Source organism: Notechis scutatus, chromosome 3 (genome assembly GCF_049901735.1).
Source record: "Notechis scutatus isolate UNSWTSFEM ecotype Mainland chromosome 3, rNotScu1.2, whole genome shotgun sequence".
NCBI classification, from domain to species: domain Eukaryota; kingdom Metazoa; phylum Chordata; class Lepidosauria; order Squamata; family Elapidae; genus Notechis; species Notechis scutatus.
In genome coordinates, this window is record NC_142011.1 from 93,075,294 (window position 1) to 93,099,996 (window position 24,703).

Sequence of the window (24,703 nt, forward strand, 5' to 3'; positions counted from 1 at the left end):
TGTCTGTCTATCTATCTGTCTGTCTTTCCTTCCATCCATCCATCCATCCATCCATCCATCCATCCATCCATCCATCCATCCATCCATCCATCTGTCCAATTTTAAGGCTTAACATGTTCTACATCTCATTAAGCAAAAAAAAAAAAAAAATCACCAATATTGGCAATGTAGAGAGGTTATGCTTACTTGAAACTAATGTGCATTTTTGGTAAAATATCTGTTTTTAAAATGCTGCAGAAATAACAGCTCTACAGTTCTTTCTAGGCTGAAGAACAGGGGGAGAAAAACTCAACCCTTACCCTTGTTAAATCTAGAGTGTGATCCTCTAAGCATAACAGCAGAGAAGTGAAGTGGGGGAGGGCAGGGACCTATAAACTGGAGTAATTTAATTCACTGATGCTCCTAAATCTGACTACTTGTGAGTCATTAATTATAGTCTTCAATGAAGCAAATAATTTAGTTCCATTCTTCATAATGAAAACAAACTTGGGGGCTGGGGCAGAAAAGGGTCAAAACAGGAGACCAGAGTCATTAGAAGTGACAGGGCAATTATCGAGCTATGTCAGCTACTTTAGCAAAACTGATGCGGAGCCTAATTGTGACAGTTGCATAGCTAGGAATGGCTCAATTTAGCAGGCAGGCAGGAAGTAAAAGAAGTAGAGCTTGTTTAGCCAAGCACCAAGAAAAATGAAATGAAATGGAGGGGGAGAGATTCCTCTTGAGGCTAAGGAGCTACTGGACCTCAACAACAAAGTTTACATTTGAAAATTATATTCATGACTGAGCAAAGAACTGACACTCTGCACATATGGGATGTGACTAAAATAGCAATCAGTAGAATAAGCCAACCATGACATACTATTATCAAGAAATAATATAAGAAACTGCATGGGAGATAATAGAAGTTGTTTGCATTTATAATGACCGTGGGTAGCTCCACATTAAGATCATACCTGAATGATTATGTCTCAGCTTGTTAAGCCATCACACACACATACCAGAAACGGTATTCAGCAGGTTCTGACCAGTTCTGGAGAACCGATAGCAGATTTTTTGAGTAGTTCAGAGAACCAGCAAATACTACCTCTGACTGGAGATTTTACAGTACCCTTCCCCTGCCACACTCACCAAGCCATTCCCACAGAACCGGTAGTAAAAAATTTGAATCCCACCACTGACACATACACACGTGTCTTTACCTGATCTGTGTAGCCTGTTTGATTTATCTGATCAGTGAAACTATTGTTATCAGATTTAGAGCAAGCTAGAATATTAAATCACAGTTCAAAATCCTAGCTTATTCTATATCTAGTAGGCATGGTTCCTGGTGAGATGAAATGAGAAGGTATTGTTAGTCAGAAGTTTCATGGTTTAACTACAACTCATGTGAAGGAAAGTATTCATAAAGTGATACAGAGAAGAATATTAGTAATCTTTTTGTTTATTAAAGTGAAATACAATTATTTAAAATGTCTGTGTCTTTCCCACAATGACATTTTAAAAATAAAAAGGGCGTTGGTACTTACCTGATACACCCGTTCTCGGTGAGCTGCGACGAGCATCCAGAGAGTGGGAGGTGCTTAGTCTCTGCTCGGATAGGCTGGGCTTAATTGTTAGGACACTCTTACTCCTCCCTGGCTCCTCCCTAGCATCCCCCAGTTTTGGCGAAGACAAGGTGATGCAACCCCTGCCCTCTTGACTCTCTTGCTTGTTTGTGGTTACTACTACTACTACTACTACTACTACTACTACTACTACTACTACTGTTATTATTATTATTATTATTATTATCATTATTTACATATTTCCAGATTAGTTGTTGGCTGGAACAGGATCCCCCCAGACAGATATTGGGAGGGGCTGGATGCTCGTCGCAACTCACCGAGAACGGGCGTATCAGGTAAGTACCAACACCCTTTCTCCATTGAGCTGCTCTGAGCATTCAGAGAGTGGGACATACCAAAGCTTGGCTTGTCCTACGGGAGGGTCTCCACCTGGTCTGGAGCCCCCCCCCCACACTGTCTGAGTGGACTCGTTGTAACACCCTCCTTCCAAAGGAGGCCTCAGCAGAAGCAAAGACATCAATTTTGTAATGCCTAATGAAAGGAGATGGGGAAACCCATGTTGCCGCCCTACATATTTCTGCTATAGGGGCTTGCGTGGCCCAGGCCACTGAAGTTGCCGCGCTCCTTGTAGAATACGCCGAAATGCCCCTAGGCACGGGTAATGATTGAGTCTTGTATGCCTTGGCTATTGTGGCTTTAAGCCACCTGCCTATAGTAGAAGGTGAGACCTTATGGCCCTGAGTGAATGGCTGAAAAGATACAAAGAGGGCTTCAGTTTTCCTGAAGGGAGCCATTTGATGTAAGTATGTATGAAGAGCTCTGCGGACATCCAGTCGGTGCCATTGATGTTCTAGACCCTGAGAAGGACTGGGCAAAAATTTGGTAGAACAAGTTCTTGTGCCCTGTGGGAAGCAGAATTGACTTTTAGTATTAACATGGGTTCTCTGGACGGAGAACCACTCTGTCTGTATGAAAAATACAGAGGTCCTTACGGGCCAATAGATCCACTATTACTGAGATACATCGTGCTGATGTTATAGCTATGAGGAAAACTACCTTGTATGTGAGAAAATGGAGACTGGTAGTTTTCAGCGGTTCAAATGGGCCCTTCATGAGCGCTGTGAGTACCTTGTTGAGGTCCCAGGTCAGATAACGATATACCACCGGTGGACATAAATTTATGGCACACCGAAAACTCCTTATCCTTGGGTGATGTGGGTCACCACTGAGGCAATAGCCGTCACCTGTCATCTTAAAGTGTTTGGTGCGAGACCCCTATTGAGCCCATCTTGAAGAAACTCTAAAACTCTAAAAATTCATGGGGCAGATGACAGCCCAAAGGGCAGGGCGGTATATTGTTGGTTGTTGTAACAGAACCTGAGAAATTTGGTGTGAGAAGGTCTAATTGGAATGTGTAAGTAAGCCTCTGTTAAGTCAATGGAAGTTAAAAAGTCGCCTTTCCTTATGCTAAGCAGAATGGTTTGCAACGTAGTCATTTTAAATTTGCGGAAGACTAGAGCACGGTTGAGTCTTTTTAAATCTAGGATTGCCCTCCATTCCCCCGAACTCTTAGGGACTATGAAAAGTAGTGAATAGAACCCGTGCCCTTGTTGATCTCGGGCTACTGGTTGGATGGCTTTGATTTCCAATAAATGCTTGATCACTGGCTCCATCAAGTTCCTTTTAACAGGAACCCTGGAAAGAGGGCATTTCATGAAAAAGTTTGGGGGAGTGGAGCAGAACTCCAGAGCTAGGCCAAATCTGATAGTGTCACGGACCCAGGAATCCGATGTAGAGGAGTCCCAACGGTTTGCAAAGAGTCTTAACCATCCTCCAATAGGAGCAAAATCCCTGGAGTTATCTTGGGCATCGGAAATCCCTGCTCCCTGTTCCTCTAAAGGATCTTCTCTCTTGTGCTCCCCTGCGCGTTCTGTCAGCGAATTCTGATCTATCCGACTGTGGGGTGCCCCTATATCCTGGGACTCTCTGGAATCTAGGTGAGAATGGGCCTTAATAAAAGGGACGAAAGGAGCCTCTCCGAAAGGGCTGAAAGGTTCTGTTCAGCCTGCGCAGATGGTGACAAAGGAGGGAAGGGAGAATCTTCTTTTTGCTTCTGGTCTCAATCAGCATTAGATCTAGAGCAGCACCAAACAAACATGAGGCCCTCTACCACCATCTGCGCAGGCTGAACTTAGCCTGGTGGTCGCTTGCTGCTGTGTTTTGAGTCTATATATAAATATCTGTATATATATCCAATGTGAGGGCAGCCAACGCGACTGCCGAGTAATGGCACCATGAGCCTTGTGGACACGGATGCATCCAGATCGCAAAAAGGTGATCTGCAATTTGGTCCGACTGCTTCCCCTTTAATTGCAGTTGGAGCTAAGAAGAGAGCAATTTAGAATCTGGTTCGTTTTAAAGAAATCCAAACCTCAAATGTTCCTGCTCTGGCCAAGGATAAGCTGCCTACCACACCAAAGGCTGAGCTAAAACTGGGGGATGCTAGGGAGGAGCCAGGGAGGAGTAAGAGCGTCCTAACAATTAAGCCCAGCCTATCTGAGCAGAGACTAAGCACCTCCCACTCTCCGGATGCTCGGAGCAGCTTAATGGAGAACACAGAGATGAAAGTAGAAAGTCTCTTAAATGACAAGGTGTACATTTGGAGAAAACATTCTGCTCTTATTAAGGTGTTCATTTATAAGCACCTGTTTTTAAAAATTATTCACTTTAAATAATGCTGTATGACTGGGGTCCCCAATCCCCGGTCTACGGTCGTGGCCTGTTCAGAACTGGGCCACTGAAACAGTGGGTGAGCATGCGCTGGTGAGTGTGTGCACAGCTCCATTTGTGCAAGTGACAAGAAAACAGTTTTGGCTGAAAAAGTACAAAGCAATAGAGGCATCAAAATATTGTATTGTAATATATTGACTAAAATTATTCACTCATTATAGTAATGATGTTATCCATAAAACACTATCTTTACCTGAACAAACATCATTTTGGGAGGAAATACTGAATATGAATGTTTACAATTTTTGCATATTTCTTCTTAAAGTCAAATATGTATTTGCATGTTATAAGGATATGCACATACTGCTTTCAGTGTTTACTTTTGTTTTTAATCATTGCTTTATTTTTCATTTTAATATTGTATTTCTTGGTGTTTAATATACCAAAACAAAAAATTGTCTCTGAATTTCCTCTAAAACAAGGTACTGTAAGAAAAATCTAAACGATGAATGAATTTGTTATTCATTTATTTATTTTTTATCCTAACCCTAATCCAAGGCTACAAACATACATAAAACTCTTTTCTCCTGTTTCTCCACAAAAATTTTGTAAGGTGGGTTGGGCTGAGAGACAGAATGATTGGCCCCAAGGTCACCTCACCAGCTTTCATGTCTAAGGTGAACAAGAACTCACAGTCTCCTGGTTTCTAGATCAGCACCTTAACCACTACATCAAACTGACTAATAATCTATTAGAACATATTTTAAAAAGAGAAAATCCCACATTAGTTGCAATTATTGTGAACTAGTGCATTTTGCACACATACCTTTTGACCTCCTGGCGTTTCTGCCCCATGTTGCTCTTTCAGCCTCTGCTCCTGTTCCATTATATCCTTTAAATGTTCATTTGCCTAAAAGGGCAAAGGAAATTAGACTTTAAATAAATTTTGCTTTCTTGCTGAGATACAAATAATAGTCTACTTAGTATAATTATTCTACTGTGGGCAATTTTGAAACAGTGCAGCCAAAGCTTTAAAAATTGTTTACAATACAAGTCCCTCTTCTTTTCTTGTTCTTCTCCCAGTGTACAACTGAATCTTAAGAGGCCAAATGGGTTTAATCTTTAAACCCTTAAAGTGCTGGAGCTTAGCAATACTTAGAAGTGACACTGAAACTGCATAGACACTCTAAGACAGACTTTTCCCTATCTAATAATTGTTAAGACTTCTACTCCTTTCATTCTTAGCTGGCATTTCCATCAGCTGTGTTATTGATTAAGGCAGATGAAGTCCAACACATGTGTCCCCCCAAGGCTGAAGATAGAGTCTTTTTAGTATTGTCTTTGCACCACAGTAAAACGTGCAATATATATGCACTGTTTTCCTATGCATGGAATTTGGCTCACTAATGCACTGATTCATGAAATCAATAGACACCTATTTAATAATTTATTTCCATGCTAGCTGTTTATGCCATCTTAAGGATTTGGTAGGGAAAAAAAAGAGTAACATGTACTTTAGCACAGTGTCAATTTGACTGTAACAAAACCAGAACCTGCACAACAGTTGAATTTATTTAGGATCTGCTAACAAGTTGACAACAGATGGAAAAAAGAATGAAAGCAGGCTAGGTAGGCTATTTTTATTTATTTGTACAACATGCTAGGTTTTAACATCATTTAGCACAGCTAGCATAGCACTCTTCAGAGCTGCAGGATGGGATTGCTAGATGATATCCAACAGTGTCTTCCCAATTCTAACAGTGAAAGCATTATTGAGTTGAGGGGTCCTTGGTGCTGAGTTTGGTTGTTTTCTTGCAGATGTTTCATTACCCAAACTAGGCAACATCATCAATGCTAGGACTAAGCTCAGAGAGCACCAAGGGACCCTCATTTCAACCCTGAGCTACAAATATTCTCCATTATTGGTACCATTATTGAGTTGCGTCAACACCTCAGCAACCTGAGAACAATTGTGCATTATGACTGCCAAACATACCTATTACTTCTGTGTTCAAACTATAGGATCGCATTAAGGCTTGTTTTAAGAAATTATGGTCATAATTTGTTCCTGGGGAAAAATCAGGAACTACCCTAGCTAAGTAGTTTGTGAATATATCCAATAGATTATTAACAACTTTATTTTGTTAGTATCACAATGGTTGAAATGAATAATTTTCCAAATCAGGAAAATGAGCAGTAATATTTGTGCAAACTCTTTCTTTCCCCCTTTATACAGCTTTGAATTTTGGTTTAAAGCTATAGGTTAGCATTAAAATATTGCAAAGAAATATCAAAGCTGACTGTCCAAGAGTATAGTATTTAGAAATCTGGCAAACTGAGCTTGAGGCATACATTAGTTGGCATTATTTTTGTTGAGTTAGAAATTGAAAGGAGACTGAAAGCAGTCAAATAACAGTCAAGTAAGTGCATCATTTATTTCCTTCCTTTAAAAAACACTGTGATGGTTAAATGAAATGCTTACCTTATTTATCCAAAACATGACCGCATCTTCTATGTCATAGGGCAGGTCTGTAGCTTGGAAGAAGGAGGAATACTGCTGTATGCATGCAATAACTTTTTCCACACTGATCATTTCTACTGTATATGCCATCATTAAGGTGTCAATCATAGCCAAATGAGCACTCTGCAAAGATAATAATGTTTTTCACTAACAGGTGGAATACCAACATAGAAGAAGCCAGAATAATTTATTTTCAAAAGGAATCAGACAACTGAAGTACAAAATAAATAAGTTTTACAAAACATTGAATCAAATGGGAATTAAACATTGTAACAGAATAAGCAACTTATTCTGAAATTTTTTTCATGATTTAATATTGTACAGATGTTTACTTCCAGAAACAAAGGTTCTGTATTGGGTAGCCCTCTATCCTTGAATATATAATAGAAATTTTAAAACTTAAGTCCTCCTATGTCCAGTTATCCATTTTATAATCTTAGAATTATTTACTTAGTTATCTAAAAGATGCATATTAATCTTAAATGACCCAACTCTCAGTAGCTCATACCAGCAGCAAAACTAAACACAATGAAAACAAAAACCTGACACTACAATCCTTATTTTTAAAATTCAACGAACAACACCATCTTCAGGTTCCAACTACATCCTCCTCCAGCACTTCCCCAAAACTGAGAAAGTGGGGGCTTGCTAAATCTCAGGGAAGAGTTCTCCAAAAAAGGGCAGAGGGTGCCACAAAAAAAGAAGACCCCCACTAGATGGCAGTATTTCAGAGAAGGACCTTGGAACGTACCCTTTCAATCCAATATGGCAGAATGGACAGATACTCTCAGGGAGAAATGGGCCCAGAACTAATCTGGTCCCATGCCATGAAGAGCTTTCAAGATGATGACCAGCATACTGAATTGCACACAGAAAAAAAACCTGAAAGTCAGTGCACTCATTTTTCCTATCACCATCCATGTTAATCCTTGCACAGAACATTCATATTTTAGAACAATGCTGAAGACTTCTAGTGGTTGAAAAGGGAAGAGATAAATAAATATTGGTAAAAAACACCTTCCTCATTCTATGGAAATACTGAGTTTACAGAGCAGAAGTCTTTGAGATTCAAGTGATTTGTGTATTTCCTTTAATTTGTAACAACAGGCTTGGATCTTGGCAATTATAAATGCATCAAGTAAAAAAAAAAAAAAAAGAGACAAGCCATTTAAAAAACAATGCCCAAGCAAAGCAAACTTAAACAATGAGAAGATGTTACTTTTATTGCCCTTCTAATTCTTCTGCTGGAATTCTAATATTTGCTCACATGTATCTACCATGAGCTTCAGGTCAGAAAGTTAACAAGGGATGAATTGATGGAAGTATTTCCATGGGGTAGAAATCTGCTTTCATACACAACAAATTCCACCTGGAGATATGGCAATATCAGATGAAACTTAGCAATTTCTTTTTTTCTTTTCTCCAGGAAAAAAAAAGAAAAATAAAGCATGGTCTAATAAAGTTAGTCTTTTTCCACTCTACCATTAGACAGCTAGAAAGCAATAGAAAGATATTGTGAGACGCTATGGCTAGTGAAATTATATTGCAAATTCTAGTTTGTTATTATAAGAGAAAACTCAAGGTTAGTATACAGCAGGGATGTCAAACTCAAGGCATGCAGGCCGGATCCAGCCCATGGGGTGCTTAGATCTGGCCTGCGGGACCAGCCTGGAAAAAATGAAGGACTGGCCCGCAGGTGGCCCTCCCGAGCTCCATTTTCTCTAGCAGAAGGCTGTCGCAGCTGAAAGCAGAGCTCGGGAGCCTGTTTTCGCTGGCAGAGTGCTCAGACCACAGGTGCCCCCAACACAAATGATGTTGATCTGGCCACCCTAGCATGCCCACCCCAGCCCCTTGAGGTCGAACACAACCCTGATGTGGCCCTCAATGAAATGGAGTTTGACACCCCTGGTATACGGCTTTACTCTTTTATGGTCATCCAAATGGTCACTTACTATTTGCTATAAAAGTAAGGTTTCCCCCCCGCCTTGTATTCTTTGAAAATCTGCGAAATTGATACTGAAATGTAATATTTATTTCTTCTCTTTTCTTTTTCCACTTGCTCATTCTGTGTGTGTATCAAAACGTATTTGCAGCATGACATGGATAAAGAAATGGAATTAGCATGCTCAAGTGCCCAATGTCACATTAGTCATACCCAAGTCAGAAAATGCACAGTTGCCCCTTCCTGTGTTTTATGCAAAGCTGCCACAGACACGTCCTACTGTGCAATTCAAAAGCAGAAACATTTGTACACTTCACAGCTATTTGTAGAATCCCAAGAAGATTAGAAAAAAAACAGTTCGTAGGTGCCCAGGTCTAACATATGCGAAAGGAATGTCTGAGGTAATTATTCAAAAGTCACAGTCTTCCTTTCACCTTGGAAAGCTATCTCCATGGAAACTAAGCCAACATTACTCATAGTAACCACAGTTTTTGTAATGTCAAAGGAAACTATAGTGATTATTTACTTTTTGTTGCAGCATGAATTTTCCTGAACAATTTAACCAGTGACTAATACTAACTTTACTTAATATAATTAAGGGACAGTTTTATTAAAAGGAGAGTGGATTTTTTGCTGAAAGGATAAGAATTAAATGTCACTATTAAAAGCCACCAATTGTTTTGTGCTTTTTTATTTGAGATGATATTATCTGCATTCCAATCTAGAAGCACACAAAAAATGGTATAAAAATTTAACACACACACACACACACACACCTCCATAACTTAAAAGATATGGACTTGCAGTATCCAGAAAGTTATCTGGTTGTATCTTACACTGACGTTGAATTTTTGGGTAATTGCAAAGGTCATGTCTGCAAAATTATAGTTTATGACCCAGATCTAAATTGCTTGCCAGCTTAATTCTTAAGTCTATTTAAGAAAATGATTTTAATCTTTAACTCCATAAATAGCTTAGGGCTTTCTGATGACCATTTGTCATTAAGTATATGGGTTGCAAAAATCTGAATAATGGGTACAAAATTGCATTCTAGGGGTCATCTGGATTTTTCTAACCTAACTAGTGTAGCTCTTTCTCTCATTTTTGGAGTAAGAACACTTCACAATTATTACGGACCACAGGTAGTAAATACAAGTAGTCCTTGACTTACAACAGTGCATTTAGTGACTGTTCAAAGTTACATGGCCCTGAAAAAAGTGACTTATGACCATTTTTCTTACTTACAATAGTTGTAGCATCCCCATGGTCATGTGATCAAAATTCAGATGCTTAGCAACTCATATTTATGATGGTTGTGATGTCCCGGGGTTGTGTGATCACCTTTTGCGAACTTCTGATGAGCAAAGTCAATGGGGAAGCCAGATTCACTTAACAACTGTGGCTAGAAAGGCCATAAAATGGAGCAAAACTTACAAAACAACTGTCTCACTTAGCAACAGAAATTTTATGAGCAAAAGTCATGTCAAGGATTACTTGCATCAAAATATTTGTGACCAATTTTTAAGTTAAAGTTTATAATTTTATGAACTTTTTATTTATTTTTAGTTCAATTCATCAAATGACAAAATATTAAAACATTCTGGATACCCTGATTCATTCCCTTAAAGTACAGTGCGATGTTTGTCTCTTAGAAATAATTCCCTCTGAATTTAGTGGGAGAAAGAGGTATACAAACTGGCACACGGCTTCAGACATAGAAATTCTAAGCTCATTTTGTTAAATAAACCCTGACCCCACCTGAGTCTACAAGACAAGTTTCACTGACAAAACTTAATATTAAATTTACTTAAAATCAGTATTTTAAATGCCAGCTACAATAATAAGAGTATAATCAATAAATATGGCCTTATTGGTTATTTAGGCATTTAGAAATCTTTTAAGTTTATAACAAATACTGTTTATATGACTGAGGACAACATATTTGGTTTTATTCATCGATTGAAGGGATTAAAAAAATAGTAACTGCGCTAGGCAGCTTTTTACTCAAGCTTGTTTCTTACTACTTCTCCCTAAAAATAGATTGGTAAGGAACATGATGATAAAATGAAGTTCCACATGTACAATTGCATTAAATACATGAAATGAGGATCCACGAGAAAGCAATCTGTTTTGATCAAGGGATTTCTCATTACCTACATATCATTATGGGGACGTGGTGGCTCAGTGGCTAAGACGCTGAGCTTGTCAATCAGAAAGGTCAGCAGTTCGGCAGTTCTAATCCCTAGCACCGCGTAACAGTGATCTCCCATTACTTGTCCCAGCTTCTGCCAACCTAGCAGTTCAAAAGCATGTACAAATGCAAGTAGAAAAATAGGGACCACTTTGGTGGGAAGCTAACAGCGCTTGGTGTGCCTTCGGCGTTTAGTCATGCCGGCCACATAACCACGGAGATGTCTTCGGACAGCACTGGCTCTTCGGCTTTGTAACGGAGTTGAGCATTGCCCCCTAGAGCCAGAAATAATTAGCACATATGTGCTAGGGGAACCTTTACCTTACATATCATTAATGTCTATTTCTTGTGTTCATTTTGGTCTTGTTTGATTTAAGTTCCTATTTATAAAATATCCTTTGAAAAGATTAGATGTTAGAGTCCAGACTTCTTCTGAAGTCAAGGAACAGTTTTCAGTGGGCTTCCTCCATCCTTCCTTGATTCTGTGGACTTCCTCCATAGAATCAATACAAATCTCATGCCATAGGACAAAACCTATGAGTTCCACCAGTAAACACTACATAGATATATCACTATGCAGGTGTATAACTGCAATTATAAGTTCTAGACTTTATTAATTAACACTAACTTAGCATGCAGGCAGAGTGTTGTTTTGAATAGCTGTAGGCTATACATAGAACATAGAATCAAAAGGCTGAAAAGAACCTCTGAGTTCTTCTGGTCCAACCCTCTGAACAATGCAGGAGTCTTACACCATGCCAGTCAAATGGTTGTCTAGTTACTGAACGCTCTATTTTTGAAAACATCCAGTGAGCATCCAGAACTTTGGGAGGCAAGTTATTCCATTGATTAATTGTTCTCACTGTCAGAAAATTTCTCCTTACTTCTAGGTTGAATCTCTCTTTAACAAGCTTTCACCTATTACTTCTTGTTTTGCCCTTGGGTGTTTTGAAGAATAAGTCAATCCTGTCTTCTCTGTGACAGCCCCTCAAGTACTGGAAGACAGTAATCAAGTCACCCCCAAATCCTTCTCTTCAATAGGCTAGACATACCTCGATCCCTTAACATACCTAGTTCCCTCAACATACCTAGTTCCCTCAACTGTTCATCCTATGGTTTAGCCTCCAGACCTTTTATCATCTTTGTTGCTTTTCTAGTCCTTGACTGATTACTACAACTGGGACAGAACTAAGTGAAATGATTATCAAACAAGATGCCCACATGACTGCTTCACTCAATGATTGCAATCCCAGTTGGGATCACTGTGTAATCTTCTCAGGTTGTTAAGTGGACAGAATGGAAGAGTTGACTTTTGGGTTCAACTCTCTCAATTTGCAAAGGGGGAATCCCTCTGAAGGGCTGCAGGAATAAGAGCTCAGATGTTCAGGATCTGAACTCCGTTTGTTCAGCCAACCGGAGGAATTCCCATCAAGCAGGCAGCCTTTTTGCTCTCAAAGGGCTGCCTGCCACAACAGGGTGGGGGAAATCTCAACTCCATGTGGAACTAACTATCAAGGGATTGCCTGCAAGGAGGGAATTTCAGCTTTGCAGCAAGCAGCAAGAACTTATTTGGTCTAGAGGACATCAATGATAATGATGACATCACAACTGTCCGAAACATCATCAGTGATTATCAAGCATCAACCATCTCCGCTGATGAAATACTTGACATTTCCCGCATTGGCCGAGAGCTCAAAAACAGAGACGGCTCTGTGGCCCCACGCTTGTGCAGAGTCATTTGCAAAAATGAATCAAGCAAACGTAAATTCATTTACACTATAAATTCACTCGCCAAAACCAACACCAACCATAAGAACCTCCGTTGTCGCCTGACCTAACCATACAGCAACGTGCCCGCTCCCGTGTACTCCGCACTGAACTCAAAAAACGTCTAGACAATGGAGAGAAGGACCTGTACATTGACTACCATGCTGACTGTATCAAAAGTAAGTCACACAACCTGCAACTCAGCTTTAACCCTCAACCACAACCCTACCTCAACCGATCCACCATCACCCAAGACTAGGCATGCACGCCCCTAACTACCTCAATTCCAACTACTGCTGGCCTTAAATGCAAACTACTCAATGCAAGAAGCCTCATGAATAAAATACCTGAATTTTTCCTCCTACTAAATATGGCTAAATTCGACATTATATTTGTCTGTGAAACATGGCTCAATGCATCTCTCCCTGACTCCATTACCACAGTAAGAGACTATCATGTTTACCGATCAGATCGTGAAATTCGTAGAGGAGGTGGTGTTGCTATCTTCTATAAAAAGTCCTTACATCTAAAAAATATCCAAGTTACCCAGGAGCTTGCTCTTCCTGAGACCATCATCTGTGAACTATCCTTAAATATCACAATTCAATTCTTACTATGTTACAGAGCACCTGATTATGACATCGAACATGTAAACAAGCTAAATACATTACTAACATGGGCAGCATCCTGCCCATACCCTTTTATCTTTCTTGGTGATTTCAATCTACCTCATATTGACTGGACCCTAAATGAATGTACAACTGAAACCATACACGCAACCTTCTACAATGCTATTACAAATCTGGGACTGGAACAACTAGTAACCAACAACACTAGACTAAACAACTGCCTCGATCTCATCTTCTGCAATAGTTTGAATTTAATTTACAGAATACAAACTAAAGAACCCTTTTCCAGCAGTGACCACAATATGATTGACTTTTGTCTCAACATACGCCCACACAAAAATCACCACAATGATGTAATCCCCAATTATAACTTCAAAAAAGACAACTATGATCTTATAGACAACGATCTCTCATCCCTTGATTGGCAATCTCTATTCACTGGATGCAATACTGTTGAAGACCATTACAACATATTTTTACTTGAAGTCAAAAGAGTCATCAAACTATATGTACCAACAACAACTCCCAAAACAAAACAAAAAAGCAGATTACCCATAACAATAAGGAAACTTCAATCCAAAAAGAGATCACTCTGGCGGAAAAACATATCTGGTCACGTTGCCAATTTCAAAAGCCGGTAAAAAAAATTATGCCACCAGATAAAGACCGAATGCACCAATTATCACATTAAACAAGAGGAAAACCTTCTAAGCACCAATTCCACCTGCACTTTTTACAATTTTGTAAACAACAAACTAAAAGACTCAAGGTCCATCCCACCCCTGATAGGACCTGATGGTAAAGACTGCAATGACGACACCATTAAAGCCAACATCTTTAACACATTCTTCGGCTCAGTATTTGTAAACAGCAATGGATCATGCCCAGTATTTCCTAGCCGTGCCACAAATAACCACAATGATCTAATACATATCGATTTTACAGAAGACAATGTTGAAAAAGCACTATGCAATCTAAAACCATCTCTATCTATTGGACCGGATGGAATATGTGCCTACTTCTTAAAAAAGCTATCCACTGCCATAGCCAAACCTCTAAGCATAATCTTTGAAAAATCTTTCAGGACCAGCTCCTTCCCTAACCTATGGCCACAAGCCACAGTCATCCCCATCTTCAAAAAGGGAGACCCCAGCCTAGTTGAAAATTACAGACCAATCTCCTTATGCTGCGTCACCTGTAAAGTCATGGAATCAATTATTAACCAATCCATCATCCTCCATTTAGAGACAAACAACCTACTCTCCAATAAACAATTTGGTTTCAGAAAAAAACTATCCTGTAATCTGCAACTCTTACACTGCAAAAACATATGGATGACACAACTCGATCAGGGCAAAGCAATAGACGCAATCTACATAGACTTCTGTAAAGCCTTTGATTCAGTGGTACACGACAAACTACTCCTAAAAATAAAATCCTATGGTATCTCTGGACAACTGCATAACTGGATAGAAGCATTCCTGGCAAACAGACAACAAGTGGTCAAAATTGGGAGCGTCCTATCAAATTCTGTACCTGTCAATAGTGGTGTCCCCCAAGGCAGTGTTCTAGGACCAACTCTCTTCATACTCTACATAAACGACCTCTGTGATCATATTAAGAGCAATTGCGTTCTCTTCGCTGATGATGTAAAGCTGTTCAATACCACAGACAATACTGCTACCCTACAAAAAGATCTTGACTATGTATCAGAATGGTCAAACAAATGGCAACTTCAAATCTCAACAAATAAATGCTCTGTCTTACATATTGGCAAAAAAAATCAGAAAATAAAATACAAGCTGAATAGTCAAGAACTTGCTGATGACCCAAGCTCTGTAAAGGACCTTGGAATACTCATCTCTAATGATCTAAGTGCTAGAGCCCACTGTAACTACACAGCCAAAAAGGCATTAAGAGTTATTAATCTAATCCTACATGGTTTTTTCTCTGGTAATATCACACTACTAACTAGAGCATACAAAACATTTGCTAGACCAATACTCGAATACAGCTCATCAGTCTGGAACCCACATTACGTATCTGATATTAGCACAATTGAGAAAGTCCAGAAATATTTCACAAGAAGAGTTCTCCACTCCTCTACTCGTTGTAGAATACCTTATGCCACCAGACTTGAAATTCTAGAACTAGAAAACCTTGAATTACGCCGTCTTCGGTCTGATTTAAGCATGGTATATAAAATCATACATTGCAATGTCCTACCTGTCAATGAATACTTCAGCTTCAACCATAACAACACAAGAGCACACAATAGATACAAACTCAAAGTTAACCGCACCAAACTTGATTGCAGGAAATACGACTTCAGCAATAGAGTGGTCAATGTCTGGAATACTCTACCTGACTCTGTGGTTTCTTCCCCAAACCCCAAAAACTTTAACCTTAGACTGTCTACTATTGACCTCACCCCTTTCCTAAGAGGTCTGTAGGGGGCGTGCATAAGCGCACCAACGTGCCTACCGTCCCTGTCCTATTGTTTCTCTTATTCTTCTTTTATTTTTCTTATATGTACCCATTTCATGTATTCACAACTGTGTATACACTTATACTTATTATCTTGTAAACAATTGGCAAATCAAATAAATAAATAAATAAATAAATAAATAAATAAATAAATAAATAAATAAATACAAACAAACAAACAAACTTGCAGGCTTTCCCTACCGGCTTCCCCATTGATTTTCTGGGGAAGCCAACAGACAAGATTGTAAATGGAGAATGCATGGTTGCATTTGGCAACTGATTGCTGCCAAACAGTTGGCAACAAATTGCCAAGCATGGCTGGAAGTGCTTTATGGACCAAAATGTGCTCATTCCATGGCCAACATGATTCTGGGCTGTTTTTAAACCAACAATCATAAGTCAAGGACTACAGTACGTATGCAACAGTTCCTTCAGCTCTCTATTCCTTTTCTCTTTCTCTCTCACATAAGCAGACATTTGAATAAGGCACTCAAAATATTTATACTATTATTCCGCCCCTCAACACAAATTCATTAGAGTAACATTTCAACCCTGTCAAATGAACAACTAGCATAACATTTTAATTACAAGAGCAAATCTCCAGAAATGTGAACCACAGAATTGTTTTCTCTCATCAAGAAAAAAAAATCACCAACATCTGCTTCATTATAGTGTGAATATATATACTGTTTCACATATTGCCATGCTTCTGCCATTACTCTGATGTTTTGGAGAAATTGAACTTTAAAATAAAAAAATGTATTACAACAAGTCATGATTTCACAAATGTCTTAGTATTCCTTCACTGGGGAAATGTGCATATTTTTCAATTGGGGCCTATTATTTAGAATTTAAAATCTTATTTTAAATTATATTATTTGTCTTAATTTTAAATTATTAATAGAGTGCCATAGATTATTCATTCTATTAGCACTTTTTCAAAAAATAATTTAAAAAGTACTGGATATTTTTGTAAATCTGTATATCAAGGAAATAGCATTTGTAGACAACATTGCACATTTATGCTTCCTTCTTTTTGTAATATTCATTTGAAAATTCTTCTAGTTTAGTATATTTCTTTCCTTTCAAGTTAATTTTGAATATTTTTTATTACAAAGTATTTTATCTTTCCCTAAAATATTTTTTAAATATTTCTTTTTCCCTAAGGTATTTTAATAGCTGCAAGCAGCCACAAGACAGAGCACATATTCTCTTCATAATAGCTTCAGGTGAAATAGTAAAGCAACATATACTTAGTTTTTTATTTATATTTTAAGTGGAATATTATGAAATGTCATAAATAAACAAATAGCCCTGAAACTGCCTGAGATTTGAATAGTCAACTGGGGTAGGATGTATCAGTGGAGTCTTAACATTTAAACAAAAGCATTAACAGTTTACAGGTGAAAAACACACTTGCTATGTCAAAATGTATAGTTCCTTTCATCCTTATTACAATACAGGCCTTGCCCAAGATTATCTGGACTGAAATAGATTGGGGAATAGCTAGACCTCACATTCCCATCTAATGAATACAGGGTTATGGCAGGCCAGTTAAGAACTGGCTGCTGGACAAAAAGGAAAATTGAGTAACAGGGCAAAAATTCAAAAACAGCTCACAAGAATGGGACAGTGTTATTCCCTTGGCATACTGAAACCTCCCTTTATTAGGTTAGCAATTTAATATAAAAAAGACTTCTCTGGAATCTGAAAATTAGTATTGCAGCTGATTTGGAAAAACTATAGTGAGTGACTGGTTCTTAATACCATAAACTTGCTCCCTATTTCAGAAGTCCTACAGCTTTTTTTTTTTTTTTTTTTTTGCTTATCCCATTCCCCATCTGAACCGAAGGAGGAATATAACAATTTTCAACAGTAAATGTATCATGTCCTAATGTACTACCTGCAGCTAGAAGCGTTTCTGTTCCATTTATCAGTTGGCCCTTAGAGATGTGAACTATTTGAAACAAAGTATTAACCTCAATTGCTAAGATAAGCACACTGCGGGAACAAAGGAAGATTAAATTCCAAGCAGTCTTGGAAAGAAATTCACCAATTGTCATCAAAATGAATTGCTTGTATTTATCTCAAAGAAATCTAACTTCGAACTTCATGCAATCCACTCTCCAAAAAAGGAATATTATAAGCTTTTAAATTTTTCAATACATATGTGCACACAAATACACTTTATATTGAATAGTTTATCTACTTATCAACTAGGGATATTAGTTCTGGGGATTTTTTCCCCTCAACAAAAGTGTTAATGTGGGCCACTTAAATAGAGAGGTGAATATGTATATATGGATACACACACAGGGCAGAGGCTACTCTCTAAAACTCTTCCAATTATTGTGTAGACTCCTGACCATATTCAGTAAATTACATGCACACTTTTAATCCTAACAAGCTTCTTAACTGTCTAGAATAGGGCAAATCTCTAGCTCAGAGGCACCCAACTTGTGGGCTGTGGCCAATTACCGGGCCGTGGGTTGTTGGCCCCTGGGCCGCATGAGTGGCTGGACAGTGCAGGTGTGTGTGCATACGTGCACCCCCTACTTGTGCGTGCTAGCATTGTGGCATTGTGCAGGCGCTTTCATCACAGAGCACACACTCCCAAAGGTGCTTTTTCAAGAGGCAACTGGACTTTGTTTTTAGAATAGAATAGAAAAACGGATTTGGAAGGGACCTTGGACCAACCCCCCTGCCCAGGCAGGAAACCCTACACCACCTCAGACAAATGGTTATCAAACATATTTTTTAAAATTTCCAGTGTTGGAGCATCTACAACTTCTAGAGGCAAGTTGTTCCACTGATTAATTGTTCTAACTGTCAGGAACTTTCTCCTTAGTTCTAAGTTGCTTCTCTCCTTGATTAGTTTCCACCCATTGCTTCTTGTCCTTCCCTCAGGTCCTTTGGAGAACAGCTTGGCTTCCTCTTCTTTGTGGCAGCCCCTGAGATATTGGAACACTGCTATCATGTCTCCCCTGGTCCTTCTTTTCATTAAACTAGACATACCCAGTTCCTGCAACCGTATTTCATATGTTTTATCCAGTCCCCTAATCATCTTTGTTGCTCTTCTCTGTACTCTTTCTAGAGTCTCAATATCTTTTTCACATTGTGGCAACCAAAACTGAATGCAACACTCCAAGTGTGGCCTTACCAAGGTATTATAAAGTGGTATTAACACTTCCCGTGATCTTGATTCTATCCCTCTGTTTATTCAGCCTAGAACTGTGCTGGCTTTTTTGGCATCTGCTGCACAAACAAATGCTGGCTCACATTTAAATGATTGTCCACTAGGTTTCCGAGATCCCTCTCACAGTTACTATCATTGAGCAAGTACCACATATACCGTACCTGTACATTTTATTTTTCTTGCCTAAATGTAGAACTTTACTTTTTTCACCATTGAATTTCATTTTGTTAGATAGCGCCCAATGTTCAAGTCTGTCAAGATCCTTCTGTATCTTAAGCCTATCTTCTGGAGTATTGGCTATTCCTGCCAGCTTGGTGTCGTCTGCAAATTTAATGAGTTCCCCATCTATCCCCTTGTCCAAGAAGCTTCTTCAGCTCTGACTGGATGGTGGGGGCTCCCTTAAAATGGGCAGGCTGCCCCGCTGGCAGAAAAACACTTCAATGCTCCCAAATCCCCTTATCTAAGTCTTTGGGAGCAATGCTTGAGAATCTGTGATTGGTTGCTGTGGTAACTTCCCTCCCAGAAATATTGTGCCTTCTGGCAATTGAAGTAAGCACCCGGGCTGTTTAAAAAAACCACGTGGTGCTTTTAGACCCTTAAGGACTGTTGGGTGGATAGACAAAAAAATAAATAAAAAGATTTAAAGCTGCCAACACCACTCTATCTCTGAAAAATAGAGGAGCAATCTAGCAGCCGTCTATATCAGCCGAGACTGAATAGAAGAACTGGGGATGATGGCCCGGAAGGGGTGTGTCTTCAGTTTTTCTATTCAGTATATAACCAAACAGAGCTGAATACATCCCATACATGGATCCTGTCAAAACCATTCTGGAGAATGGAAGGATTTATATTTCTTGCAGACAGCTGGTTTTATAAATCCTTCCATTCCCCACCATCCAGTCAGAGCTGAAGAAGCTTCTTGGATGACAAGCAAAAAGACTTCAAAGAAAAACAAGAAAGTCCAGTTGCCTCTCGAAAAATCTCCTTTGGTTCAGAAGAGAATATTTTTAAGGAGTTCATATCTGTTTATATTTATGGAAGATAGCAAGAAATGGGAACCCATGGTTTCCTCTTGGAGATTTCTTTTAAATTGGCAAAAATGAAATGTATAGCATGAGAAAAATGTTTCAATTAGGTAGCTAGAGCCACATTTCTCAACAATTCATAAAAATGTAAGATAGCCATTTATCTGTTGTGATATTTTACATCTCTATATTTTTCTGTTACATTTTGTAACATTTTATGCTACACAGGTAGTCCTCAACTGCAACTGAGCCCAAAATTTCTGTTGAGACATTTGTTGAGTGACTTTTGGCCCATGTTACCACCTTTCTTGCCACTGTTGTTAAGAGAATCACTGCAGTTGTTAAGTTAGTAACACGGCTGTGAAGTGAATCTGGCTTTCCCCATTGACTTTGCTTGTCAGAAGGTTGCAAAAGGGGTACATATGACCCCGGGACAGTGCAATCGTCATAGATATGAGTCAGTTGCCAAGTGCCTGAATTTTGATCTGGTTACCATGGGGATGCGGCAATGCTCGTAAACGTAAAAAATGGTCATAAGTCACTTTTTTTCAGTGATGTTCTAATGTCAAATGGCCATCAAATGAATTGTTGTAAGCCGAGGACTACCTGAATAGTTTTAATGTGAAAAGCCTTATAATGGGTAGACCCCTTGGCCACCAAACTTCATCAGGAGGTTCCTTCTGCCATTGTTGCTATAATTTTCTTTTTTTTTTGCATTATCCTGTTGATTTAGCTCATGTATAAAAAAAAGGCATTGATGCCATTTTTTAAAATCAAAATGTATCAAAATGCTGTAGAAGAGGAAGTTATAGCAAGGTAAAGAGAGACAAAAAGTCTGTGATACTTTTCTCTCAATTCCAGAATCTACAATGAAGTGTTCTTGCCCTTTTGCCTGTTTTCTTATGCTTTAGATGTCTTTAACAATAGCTTATGGACCAAGGTTTATTTCATATGGTTGCTTTTCTCTCTAATCTTTCATTTAAGCAGATTACCTGAGCAGGTCACTTCATTTGGATTTTATATAAGCATGTATTTTCCCCATGATGCATTTGTGTGGGTTTATGCTTAGGTTCATAATTCATTGCACTCCTACCAAAGATCTTGGTAAAAGTTTTTCATTTATCCAATTTTAGTTTTTTTGAATAGGGAAATAATATTCTCAATATTTTTTGGGATGGGTGGGTGTTTAATTATTCTAAGCCATGGTCTCTGTCTCTTTCCCCACTGCACCATCAAAATAGTCTTACTCATAATGAACTGTTCTCAGCTATTCTCCCAAACATTTATGCTGGACACAATTGTTGAGCACTGCAAAGAATGTTGGCAATGCTCCCTTGTTGCCTTCTGTGCCAGCTGATTGGAGGCAGTTATCCCACGGAAGCAGAAAATATACCAAATTCTATCCAACTTTATTTTTTTTTTTTTTGCAACTGCACACTGGATAGAAAAACTAAGAATCGATATCAAATATTCTTGGACTAAATTCTGGATTTTAAAAGCTCCAATGTTCCATCCTTTCTGTCACTAAAAATCCAGATTACATCAACTGAATTATATAATAATCAGTTTAAAAACATCAACACTTCTCAATACTGCTACCCCTTCATCCAAGACACAGAGTAAAATACTAGGTATCTGCTATAATATTGACTTTAATCCTACACTGTTCATTCAGCTAAACAGATGGTGATTTTAAGGCAAGTACTTGCCAAATACCTTAGTGACAGCATCAGAAAAAGTCACTGAAATATTTCCACTATGTTTGTATTTCTACAATTGCATGCAACTACATACAACTGTAACATTCAAACTGAATAGCAATAACAATAGCATTTATACTTATATACCACTTCAGAGTGCTTTACAACCCTCTCTAAGCAGCTTACAGAATCATCATATTGCCACCAGCATTTTGGGTCCTCATTTTATCAACTTCGGAAGAAGACTAAGTCAACCTTAAGTTGCTCAGAATCAAACTTCTGGCAGTCGGCAGAATTAGCCTGCAATATTGTGTTCTAACCACTGTGCCATCACAGCTCATAACCTCTTTAAAATAGTTATTTGATATCAACAACTTCCAACCCAAAATTTAAATAAAATATTAAAGCCATTTCAATATGTTTTAATCAAAGTATAAATGAACAGATTATATGGAGAGATAAATTACACTCTTTTAATAAAAAAGCATGGGAAATCAGATCCAGACTTAGAAGAGATTCATTTAAGTCATTCAATCGTGCCTAAGTTGTCCCACTGATTCAATTGCACTGACTATTCTTACTAAATTTGAATCCAAATTTGTATAAGCAAGACAAAAATCTTAAATAAATATGCAAAACACCCATCTTTTCAATTACCAAGATTTTTGAACTGGAATGATTCAGGCTGTTAGGGCAATAGGAAAGAACTATATAATTCATCTCTTCAACTCTGTAGCTATTTTGTATTTTCAGTTTATCATCTTTTACTTGCTAATGTATTGAAACTGGGGGGAAGTGCTGCTAAGAGTCCTAATGCTGCAAGGAACAATCAAGAACTAACACAGAAATGCCAACACTCACCATTTGAATAGGTTTCTTGTGCAAGTCTCTCTCTGTTACCAGTTTCTCCTGGTCCGTAACATAGAGGCCTTTTTGTGCCAAAGCTTGGATAACAGCATCATGACCCAGGAGTGGCTTGGCAGCATCACTCTTCAGGATGAGACTTCCCGCCCGACAATAAAGTTCTGCAGACAGCAGCAAGTTAACCACAGGAGGTTTAATATGTTCCTGGTCATACTGGTCTGTATAAAATGGTTCTCGAAGCTCATCTGGTATATTTTCTGGAAAAAAAACCACCACACATGCCTTGAGTTAAACATGACTAATTCTCAGAACAAGTACATAATCTGTTCTAAATATCCACAATACATTTTAATGACTTCATAATTGCTGTAATATCAACATCAATGTCTAAATTCTAAGCAAACATTCAAATTATATGCAAAATTTGCCAAGACTTAATCACTTATCTTGTTTCTTAGAAGGTAATAATTTGGTAAAATAGGTGGTTGTATGATAATGGAAAAAGATAGCTTCAAAGTTTCTGGAGAGGATTCATGGTGAACAAGTGGGGATAATGGAGAAAATTGGCTTCCAGATGGTGAATTTTGGCCAGCTGGATAAAGGAAAATTTGTGCGATCATCCACTTGTACTCTAGACAGGTGGTCCTTGGGAAAAAGAGCAGAAACTGAGATTTTTTTTGGTTGGCTTGTGAGTTAAATGACTGGGAGTGGGGAATTTAAATCAGGCTCACAGCCATAATGTAGCCTATATTACACCTAAACAGAGATCTTCTGAGAAGCAGGCAAGAAAATTTCACTTGGTAGGTTAACATTCTTTTTGGATTACAAAGAGAAATAAAAGATTTAAAAAGATTTGACAAAAAAGCTTAACCAGGAATAGATGTAAGAAATATGTTCATTGATAAGAGATGAGATATAGAAAGAAGAGCTCTTTTATTGAAATATTGGAGAAGATGATAAATTAATTGTCTCTACTTGTCTGGAGGCAGGGGGAAGTCATGTTTTTATATATATATATCAGTTTTTATAAACTGAACACCACAGCAGCAGAATAATCAGAGAAGCCATAGAGATAGAAAAACGCCCACACAGCATGAATAAAAGAGATGACACCTCCCGCTTACCAGCCATTATATATATCACAGCATCACAACCCATTCCAAAAGATACGCAAAGATCAGATATATATATATATATATATATATATATATATATATATATATATATATATATATATATATATATATATATATATATATATATATATATATATATATATATATATCTCTTTTTCTCTGCACTATTTCTCTTGCCTTTTTGTACTTTTAGTTTGTATTAGTTTTTTATATTTATATTTGTAAACTTTAAAAAATATTTTTAAAAACTGGGTAGCAAGTTAGTTAAATCATTTGATATTGAATTGACTGAATCACTTATCAATACTCATCAAATACCAAATTCACAGCTTTGAATAAAGAATCAATGAAAGATCTTTAAAGATGAAAGAGTAGATAAAACGAAGTTAAAAAGTTGCAAAGCTCTGTAAAACAAGTGTCTGGAAATGTAAAACAATTTAATAACCAAGTAGAAATACTCAAAAATAAGACATAAGTGAGAGTTCGAAAGAGAATCTGGCTGTATTGGAATTGAAAGAGAAGGAATTTTGTTTGATATTTAGAGCAATTCCAGAAGAGTCTGGTGAAGATATTAAATAAAAGGTTATTTACAGCAATTTTTAAAATGCTTTCGCAATGTCAAGTTGTTGTGAGTGCTTTCGCAATGTCAAGTCGTTGTTGAGAGCTGAGTGCTCTCTGGCGAGCTGATCTGTGTTCCGATGGCAGTCTTTACCAATTTGCCGTCAGAATAATGGGTCTTTTGAAAAAAGAATCTAGAAATGATTTAAGTTCTAATCCAAACCTGTTTAATTTCTCCTAGTCCGGCCAAGGAACAATCAAGCTGCCTACCTCACGAAGGCTGAGCTAAAACTGAGGGATGCTAAGGAGGAGTACATGGAGGAGGAGGAGGAGCGTCCTATCAATCAAGCCCAGCCTATCAGAACTAAGTCTAAGCACCTCCCACTGTTGGA

General features: G+C 38.1%; 1 protein-coding gene across 2 annotated transcripts in view; it reads right to left on the reverse strand.

Annotated features, from left to right (window-relative positions):
- Positions 1-24,703, reverse strand: part of CAMSAP2 (calmodulin regulated spectrin associated protein family member 2) — an 88,122-nt gene that overhangs the window by 45,475 nt on the left and 17,944 nt on the right. For both annotated transcript variants that reach the window (XM_026671747.2, XM_087960780.1), the window contains exons 2-4: positions 22,615-22,874; positions 6,778-6,939; positions 5,122-5,205 (exon numbers count right to left, since the gene is read on the reverse strand). In XM_026671747.2, coding sequence (XP_026527532.2) covers positions 5,122-5,205; positions 6,778-6,939; positions 22,615-22,874 — 506 coding nt within the window. The remainder of the gene's footprint in view (positions 1-5,121; positions 5,206-6,777; positions 6,940-22,614; positions 22,875-24,703) is intronic.